The following is a 10,312-nucleotide window of genomic DNA, read 5'->3' on the forward strand; positions in this document are numbered from 1 at the left end:
ATTTTAATTTCTTAATATTCATGTCTGCTTTTTCTTCTCGTTTCTCTTTTGGGGGTGTTGGAGCTAATCATTCTTTAATTATAACAAAATTTAAGTCAATGTGCATTATGTATAACAGTATAAGTACTGCTGCAATTGAAGAGAGATTAATTGCATATATTAATATTAAAATATGAATATAACGAATTCATCAAGTGAGACTAAAGATTTTCCTCATCACAGGGTAAGAACATTTATTATAGTCTAAATCAAGCACTAACCTTTACCCATCTTACACTCAAGGCATCGGATATGTATTTTTATTAGCTATAATTATTCTTCCATTTCCATCTCTTACATTCCAAGTTAATAATTGAATGGCTTTAATATACAATGCTAAAGTTTTCATAAATTCTAACCTAACTTGCAATAAAACATCACTTCAAAAAGAATTATTGACCATTTTCCATTTAGAAAAGAATATTGGTAGATATAATATTAAGCATAAAAAAAGGTACCTACTCAACTTAGGGTTCTTCCAACTTGGTTCCAATTAAGAAATAAAACAATCATTTTTAGGTGAACTATATGGTAACATCATGATTACAAGACAGTAAGAGAGAACACAACAACTTCCACAGGATGTGGCTTACACCAAAAACACATAAACTACTAAAAATGATTGCAACACCATTATGAACTGCCACTTTTCTCATCCTTTTGGTATATTCACCTGCATTCATGTTTCATGTTCCTTCATAGAAGAGATTGCTACAATGTTAGGGGTTTTCCTATCAAGTTTGCATGGTCACATTTTGTGCAGGCTCATCAACTGAATTGGAGGGTTGTGGTGTGCAAACATTGCTGGTGAAGGTAATTTCCTCTATTCTCATCCAAAAAGCCGCCATTTACAATGCCCTACGGATTTTTTCTGTTTCGTCACAGGCTATAATCAGCTCGAACTCCTCGCATGCTCGGGAATGAGACGTTGACGCAATTCATCAGGTGCATTTGCCAGTTCTGCATTGTTTACTTCCTAACTAAGCATCCGCGATGAACAAATAAATAAAATAAAAATAATTCACATATGTTGACCTGACCATAAAATCTTACCTGCTTCAGTGAAATTGAACAACGGCGGCAGCGGTCGCCCATTTGGCAGGCATGTATTCGGGTCCCGTAGATCATCGAAGAATGGGTGTGCACATGCAGCCAACTGGAAACAACAAACAATTATTTCCCTAACTCTTATGCAACTTAGATGATGGCAGAATATAAGAACAATTTGCAACACAAATAAATATCACATGCAAGAATGGTTTCCCTCTTTGGTAGTATGCATGTTCATTGAAAACTCATGCATTAACATTGTTCAATGTATTAATTCAGCAAGAGCGACATTTATTTTAAAATAGAGATAGTTATAAAACTAAGGTTACTGAATATGCAATCTAGAAAAAAAAGGTAAAATTTCCAAATCAAAATAACTTTCTTACCGCAGTGCAACGTAGATTTGGTGAATATTGAAGTAGCCTTGACACAAGATCCACTGCTTCAGGTGGCAGTTTCTTGTTGAAAACCTGTTGTTACTAATTGGGTAAGATACAACTTGAAGCATATATCATTTATCGTTTATATATATACTCCCTCCGGTTCAATAAAAATGCCACTTTGGACAAATCAATACCTAAACAAATTAGTGCATCAGGGATGCAATTCACTTCATGATACATTTTTTCGTATGTACCAATTTGTCCAACGTTTATTTTGAAACAAAGGAAATAACAAGGAGACAGGCAGAGGAAAGAACCACTAACCTTGTGCCACGGGTGCGCTTTAATCTGAGGAAACTTGAATTCATTGTAGTTGGGATTCATGCACCTTATTTCTTCTCTGGTAGGTGTTCCCAAGATCTGTAATACATAACAAGAGAACAGATTGGGAAAAGAAAAAGAGAATCAAACTTTTACGGTAAAGCTTATAAAGAAAAAGGAGATGGAAGGTAACAAAAGAAGACAAGAAGTTGTACCTTAATGATCTCTACTAACTGATCAACCCCACTCTCTCCTGGAAACAATGGCTGCGACAATGAAATGTGGATAAGTTTGCATATTACAAGTTCATAGAACTTAAACTAAGCTAATTGAATGTTCTTTCTGGTTATATAGGTCGATGTTATTCTTATAAAACGAGGAGAAAAAAAGTCTTGCACATATGCTCACCTGTCCTAGAAGGAGCTCAGCCAAAACACAACCGACAGACCACATATCAATAGCAGTTGTGTATTCAGTTGCCCCAAATATAAGTTCTGGAGCCCTATAGTACCTCGAGCATATGTATGATATGTTGGGTTCACCGGGAACCTAAAACATGCAATATTTCATAAGCTAACGTCCGTGTTGTCATAAGGTAATAAAAAATTCACAAGCAAAAGGAACATACCAACATCTTTGCACTACCAAAATCGCATATCTTCAACTCATGGGTCTGAGGATTGACCTATAATATACATAATAATTGATATGTCAGTCCAAAATGCACTTATACTATAGAAACAAGTTCTAAGCAGTCTCAACCCTCAAGTGTTTTTCGTGAAACCAAAGTTGTTGACATTATGGAAACTTAAAAAGGACCAAATAAACAGAAATTAAAAGACAAAATCTTACCAATAAATTCTGGGGCTTGATGTCACGATGACAGACGCCAATGACTTCATGTAAATAATTCAATGCACGGCATATCTACAAGAGAGGCACATGCATGAATAATCAATACAAGATAATAATACATATATATCAATCAACTCATAATTTTAACACTTACCTGATATGTATAAAGTTGCACATTAATGATAGGCATATATTGGTGCATCCTAATAAACTGCTTTGAAACCTTGTAAACAGTTTCGGGAACATACTCCAAAACCAGGTTGAGGTACAACTCATCCTTATCCGTAGTTGAAAAGAAACAGTGCTTTAGTCGCACAACATTAGGATGCTCAAGCATGCGCATAACCTGAAGTTCCCTATTCTTATATCTCTTGTCTTGCAAAACCTTCTTTATGGCAACCGGTTCACCAGTCTCGAGGCACTTAGCCTACAACATAAAGGAAGTATTGTTCATAAGCTATTGAGTAATTAACAATGCTAGAATGGTAAAGTAGAGGGCAACCACAATTTTGTAAAAAACAGCAACAAAGAGATGAATACCTGAAAAACAACTCCAAAAGAACCAGTTCCAACCACGCGTTCAGCCATGTACGATATTGTCTGAGCCAAAAGAAATGAGTTAATAAAAGTACTATATTTTGCATAAGCCATTAATAAGCTGTATCAGTTGCATTATTATATATTTGCCTAGACATGCAAATTAAATTAGCCAATTTAAAATAAATGATCTCATTAAGCTGCAACAAGAATAAAGTAATCACCTGCTTTGGTTGTCCATCTCGGCCACCAATAGCAGTTGTAATTATTTGACCTGTTTCTGTTCCATTACCACTCACTACAGTTGCTTCTACATCCTGCACATAGCAAATATATCACTTAAGTCACTAATAGATGGAACTCGGTTCATGAAACGTTAAAAAGAATGCAAGCTATTTGCAATGAATATGAAAATCTAACATTTGTAAAGTATCACAGCTACGACCAAAACATGGATCAAATTTAACTAAAGAAGAAGAGGAAACGATAACAATACCTTCTCATTGTTCTTTTTCCTTTTCTCATCAGCAATTTTCATATCATGCAATTCTTTCGGAAGTTGATCAAAACCTGACTTTTCATTTTTGGCTACCGAAGATACATCTGATGTGCCAACAGCATCCCCCATTTGTGCATCTACAAAATCTTCCTGATCTTGGCCGCCTTTGTCTATGGTAATCGATTCATCATTGACTTTCCCTGTGGTTTCCTGATCAAACTTAGCTCTTTTCGTGCTAGAATCACCTCCCTGAAATGAACGAATTTGAACCTTATAGAAACCTCAACATGGAACTTTACCAATGTGTCTCATGGGAAAAATAAGTTTCAATAACCAATCACTTATCAAAGTTCACAATGCATAGCCCTTGTCATAATTAATTTGAGAGCACAACATTCCATAAACAATGCAATGTAACTAATAGGTTTAAAGCAAAAGTATCTTTTGATGTTAACAAAGCTACCAATCTATTGCCTTAAAAGGCAAAACACATTATTTGTGCTTAGAAATCAGAATAAAAGACTTCAACATCACAAAATCTCTGCAAAATTACACTTCCAACAACTTAACCATGCCAAACATACACAAAGCTTCTGTTATCATCAATTCAGAAAATAAGAGACTTCATTGAATAGGTGGTTACATAGACAACAAAGTTGTGTTCATATCAGATCAAGACCACAAAATAAATAAATAAATAAAGCTTGAGAATAAACCACCTATGTCTCAGAAACAATTATCACAAATTCATAATCCTCAATAACCAGAGAAGATGGGAAAATTGTAAGAAATGCATATGAGCATAAATTATCAAAGGGCAGCTGAAAATGATTGACACAATAACTAAATTTCACAAATAAAATGAAACAAAAAATATCGCAGATAATGTAATTAAAAAATAAATAGAGGGGAAAACACCACACAAAAAAAAAATGTTACGCCTGACACAACATGCATTAATTAGACATTTGTTACCAAAAAAAAAAAAAAAGAAATCCCCTTGAAGCCTCAAACAATGGACATGCTCATCACATTAACCCAATCTAAATCTAGATTCTCAACAACATAAAAATTTGTGGGATTTAAAATAGAAATGTGTATCTTACAGGATCTGAAGAAATGGATGTCCTGCCAGAAGCAATGCTCTTCAACCTTCTCATCATATTCATGGTTGCAGATTTTTATTCCAATCCCACACAACCCCAAAACAAATCCAAACCCTAATAAATCCCTCAAATCAAACCCCTGAGAAAAAAAAAATAGAAACTTTTCCCCCAAAGAAAAAGAGAAAATTATAATTATACAACCAAACAAAGAGAAGGAAGAGGGAGAGAAATCTCAAACTTTCTCTCTCCCCCTTTCTTACCCTAAGTTCCAATAATCCCAAATTTCCCAAAACCAAACAAAATAACTGAAATATTTAATTAAAAAAATTGAGAGAAGCTAGGAAAATGAAACAACAGAAAATGTAACAAACCAAATCACAAAACAACACCAACACAACACAATCTTATGAATCTCCCTCCCTTCGTTTCTCTCTCTCTCTCTTCCTTTCTTACTAGATTTTCTCTCTCTAGATTCTCTCTCTCTCTCTCCTTCCTTTTAGGTACAGACAGAGAGCTTCGCAGGTGAGCCTTTTGTGTTTTGTTAATGAAAAAAGAATTTTTATTTTTTATTAATTTTTTGAATTTTCTACGGTCAAACCTCGATCAAACCCCAATCATTCCAGCTTCAAAATTTGTACCTTGGTCAAAATCGAAATATGGATCGTTGGATGGTCATCGATGTAGGTTTAACGGTTTAGATCTTCTGGTTTTGATATAAAGTGAAAGCTTGTGTTTGGTGGGCTCTAAGTTACCGAAATACCCTCCAAGATGTACTTATTTACGAAGAAGGGATTCTTTCCCTCATTACGAGGGATGCTATCCGTGTGTAAGGAATATCCCTTTATGGAGTTCAATAAATAAAGCTTCTTGTAACTTTTGAAAAACAAACAAATGAAAAATGGCAACAAATCATGCATGGATTTTATTGATAAAACTTTTAAAACAATTTATCTATTTGGAATTTTTTTAAAGGAAGAAACATTTTATATAAGATCATTGTCATATAGGTAACTAAAAAAATAATAGAAAGGGAAACATAAAGGTGATTTTTTTTTTAGTAAACTATCATTTTTATTTATAAAAATTAAAAATTTTGATATATTTATTCATAAAAGACGAAAATTATTATTTATACTTATAAAAAATAATTTTTTGCAAGTAAAATTATTCAAATTCTAAAAAATTAAATAAAATTTTTAAAATACGCTTCTTTCCACTACTACAACCATGGTCTTTCTCTCCCTCTCCTTCTCTATATGTTTTCAACAATCCTATTCCAACATCGACTACATCACCATTCAGTACTACTGTCTCGCTCTCCTTCTCAACCGTCATCCTAACCCCTTTGCCGTACACTCTCCCATTGGTGTCGATCGCGATTCAACAGCACCAACACCACCATCACCAACATAATCATATTTGCTTTCTTCCATCACCACCAAGCTTAATTGTTTGGCACCCTAACGGAATCCATAGAGCGCGTGAAGAGACTTCTACATTATGCATCTTTGCTTCTACTATTCGACGATTCGGATCGAGTTCTAGAGAATCGGATTCAGATTTGCACACATACTCAAAGGCTGTGACTTTTTCAAAGATTTATCGAAAAATGGTGTCTGAAAACGACCCAGTTGAGTCCTTCTTCAATTTCATTTAGGTTGTGAAGGAATCACTATCCCTTTTAAAAGTGGATATTCGAAAAGTTACAAAGGATCTTGAGCACTGCTTCCTGTCAAGGTACAAGAATAAGGACATAAAAGGTGTTTGTTTGATTGTCCAGGTGAAGCAAGGTGGTGAATTTCATATCTACAATATGAAAAAGAAGAGAGGATTGTCAATCAAGGTTTCCTTGAAGGCTTTCTTGGGTATTTTCTCACAGAACTCAATGAGTGGTAATGTGAATGTGAATGTGAATGGTGATGAGGTGGATAAGAAGGGTGATGGGTTTTCTTCTTGCACCAATTGCTTAAAGTTTGTAGTGACTTGGTCTTTGCTGGTTAATGATTTTCTTCAAACTCTCCCAGCTCCTTTCAAAGCTGGTAGAAGAGGAGGCGGCAAAGTTACAGTTTTCGGAAGAGGTGGAAGGTGAGGGAGAAGTGAAGCCTGCGGTTGAGATCAGAGTGGAAGAGGTGGAGGGAGGAGGAAGGGTGGTGATAGTGGTGGTGGTGGTGACAGTAATGGCAGTAGTGATAGTGCGTGGTAGTTAAGAAAGAAAGTGGTGGTAGAATTCGGGATTGGATCGGAGTAGCTGAGAACATCGAGAGAGAGAGAGAGAGAGAGAGAGAGTGAGAGAGAGAAAGAGAGAGAGAAAGAGGAAAGAGATTATGGTAGTAATGGTGGAGAAAATGGTAGTTTAGGAATTTTATTTAATTTTTTAAGGTTTGAATAATTTTTCTTATAAAAGTCATTTTTTATATATACAAATGGTAATTTTCGTCTTTTATGAATAAATATGTGAATGTTTTTAGCTTTCATGAATAAAAGTGGTAGTTTATTTTTATTTTTTTTTAATACCATGAGAATTTATTATTCTCATTGTCTAAAATTTTAGATTTTGTGAAAGAGAAATTGAGATTAAAAAATAAAAATTAAAAGATAAAAATTAAAAAATAGAGATTAAATTAAATTTTTATATTATATTTAGTATAAAATATATAAAATTGAGTTATGTATGATTAGTATTATATTTAATTTAAGATAAATATAAAAATTAATAAATAAATTTAAAATTTAAAAAATTAAATAAGGATATTTTTAAAAAAATATGTTATTAAAGTTTTCGTCTCTATTTTAAAAAAATTTAGTCTCCGAAATTCTTATTTTTTTTAAATACTAAAGAGGTTGAAATTTTGTGTTTCGAGACTGCTATAGAAAACAATACTAAATTTCAGTCCTCTAGTCTCAGTTTTAATATTTAAAAACAAATGCTACTTTAAGTAGAGTGCTTTACTATTCTAAATTTTTAATAACATGGTCTTTAAATATACACCATTTAATAGTTATTATTTTTTTGAAAATTTTGACATCAATATGAGGTTTTATTATTGTTACGGATCCGGCCCACGGATCCTACACTCGGAAGGGCCCTCGAACCCGGTTACCCGGGTCCCGATCATATTGCGCTTCTAAAAGGCCCGAAACCGGCCCACTGAAACTCCTAACCAACTTTCGAATTCAAACGTCTCCCCTATCTTAGCCAAACAGGATAAGATAAGATATTCACCATCACCTATAAATAGAGGACCCAGGTCCCTCCAGGTATTCATTCATTCCACACACCTTCTACCTCTGATATCCATTCTGACTTAAGCATCCGAGTGTCTTTGCAGATACCACCCCCCATTGCTCCAATCAAGTGATCCGGCATCTGCCTCGACCTGCAAGTTCCCGATCCATCTCTCAACCCGTACAAGAAGACATCTTGTACATTGGCGCCGTCTGTGATATTTATTTATTTATTATTATCACATAAAGAGTATGAACAAATCTGTTGAATGTAGGCGAGAAATAAAGAAACATAAAACCACAAATTAGAGGAAAAAACATGTTATGATTTGTTGTAGGTCAAGTTATGATGCGTTATAATAAATAATAAATTGGTATAAGTACCGGTTGTGATCATGCGTCTCCAAAATATATAATTTTATTGCAAACTCTACTTTTCATATACAAACGATGAAATGTAATATGAGAAATTTAATGAAGCTTTATTCAAAGTCGTTCTAAGAAAATAGTATGATTTTTAATGTGTATATTGACCTTTCTGTTCATTAAATCATCTTAGCTTTTTGAACGTGGTTTATTGGTCTTCAAATCTTGAACATGAAGTCAAATTATTACCAACACTCCTAATTTTTTTGGTCTTAAAAAAATAAAAAACTCTTAATAAGTAGTAGTAAGTTGTTGTGTAAGATCGATCCGGGAAAATATGGACCAGCAGTGAATAGCCACCATTTGAAAATTATTGCTTTCCCTCTGTAACTAACGCTGCTTCTTTAAGACTTTGAACATTATTTTATAGAGGTAATGTAAAATATTCTACAATCAAACCTCTCAGTCTCTCACAGCACTATGTTACTCCGAAATTCACCATTCACAGTTTAGTATACCTCATAACATGCAAACTCCAAGAAGAAAAAATATTAAATATTAAATATTAACTCATATATAATTTTACAACTATTTTAATAAATTTATTATTTTTTAAAGATATAAAAAAATTATAATTTTTAAATTCACAAATATTAAAATTTTTATAATTCTAAATATGTAATAAACATAATCATCAATCAGGTTTTTTAAAACAAAATAATAAAACTAATATTGTAAAAAATAAAACAAACATTGTCCAATACATATAATTAAACATCTTCAAGTCTCTAATCAATCGAACATAAAATATAATCCAAATTATAACTTAGAACGTCTTCAATTTTTAAAAAAGTAGATGGGCCCGCTAGGGAAGCTCGTCCCACCCCGCCAAAATCTGCGAATTAGATGGTGTAAGTTTGGCGGACTTTTTAATTATGGTGGTTTCAAATTTTCAGTTAGACCTGTCTTTTTTGGCAAATTACGCAGGCCAGCCTGGCGGGTTCTGTAAGACCTAAAAATTTTAGAAGATCTTATTAAAAGTTAATTTAGATTTATTTATCATTAAGTATTTTAATCCCTGAAATTATTCTATTAAAGACAGTTAAAACAAATTTTGATTAATTGAGTTTAAAATAATTTGAGGTTCTATCTGATTTTATAATTATTGAATTATTTTCTATATTTAAATTATAAAATTTAGCAAATATAAAATAATAAGAACTTTATATGATTTTGTTTAAATAATTTAGATTTTGGGATTTAACACTTTAATTCTTATAAACAAAGAAAATTAATTATATTATATCTAATCCTTTAATTAGAATATTTCATTGAAATTAATTTGTAAATTTAGGATTAAATAATATTTTTTAAAGATAATTTTATTGAATTAAAATTGGTTTTCAATTACTCTACTACCCCTAATTTTAATAAAATGACTAAATTGCCCTTAACCCTAATTCTATCCTCACTGCCTCTCTCTCCTCTTCACCTGCGCAGCCCCAACCCTCCCCTCCTCACTCTTTCTACCTTCCCAACCATACACACATAAAACAAACGCATTCACATACATGGAGGAGAGATCCGAGAAGGAAGATACGTCGCTGGTAGGGTGTGGGCCGCTGTCACGCCGTCGTCAAGCTGGAGGGAGGAGCTGTCGCTGCCACGCCTCACCGTCGAAGCCCCACGCCGTTGTCGCTGCAGCTCCCGAAGAGAGGCACCGCCGGAGGGTCCTCGCCGCCGTTCTCGTGCTTCATCGTCGCCGTTTACCATCCATCCAGCCCAAACCGCCGCACAAGGGAGCCAAGGAAGAAGTCGTCGCCACTGCGCCATGCGTCGCCGCTGACCTGCCTCGAAGTCGCCGTCGCGGATCAGATCTGAGGCGAGAGAGAGAGAGAGACACGAAGGAGGGAACCGCACGCTGCCATCGC

The 10,312-nt window shown here is 34.0% G+C and overlaps 1 protein-coding gene across 1 annotated transcript; it reads right to left on the reverse strand.

The window, feature by feature from the left end:
• Window positions 1-420: 420 nt before the first annotated feature.
• LOC107473305 (shaggy-related protein kinase theta) lies at window positions 421-5,309 on the reverse strand. Its single transcript, XM_016092854.3, has 13 exons — window positions 4,791-5,309; window positions 3,682-3,933; window positions 3,410-3,502; window positions 3,189-3,248; window positions 2,803-3,075; window positions 2,646-2,720; window positions 2,422-2,478; window positions 2,202-2,342; window positions 2,009-2,059; window positions 1,797-1,892; window positions 1,476-1,559; window positions 1,093-1,195; window positions 421-999 (listed from the first exon to the last, which is right to left on the reverse strand). Exons 1-13 carry the CDS (start codon window positions 4,851-4,853, stop codon window positions 932-934), a joined length of 1,416 nt encoding a protein of 471 aa, XP_015948340.1. The 5' UTR covers window positions 4,854-5,309; the 3' UTR covers window positions 421-931.
• Between the last annotated feature and the right edge of the window lie 5,003 nt (window positions 5,310-10,312).

The sequence above is a fragment of the Arachis duranensis genome, chromosome 2 (assembly GCF_000817695.3).
Source record: "Arachis duranensis cultivar V14167 chromosome 2, aradu.V14167.gnm2.J7QH, whole genome shotgun sequence".
NCBI lineage: Eukaryota > Viridiplantae > Streptophyta > Magnoliopsida > Fabales > Fabaceae > Arachis > Arachis duranensis.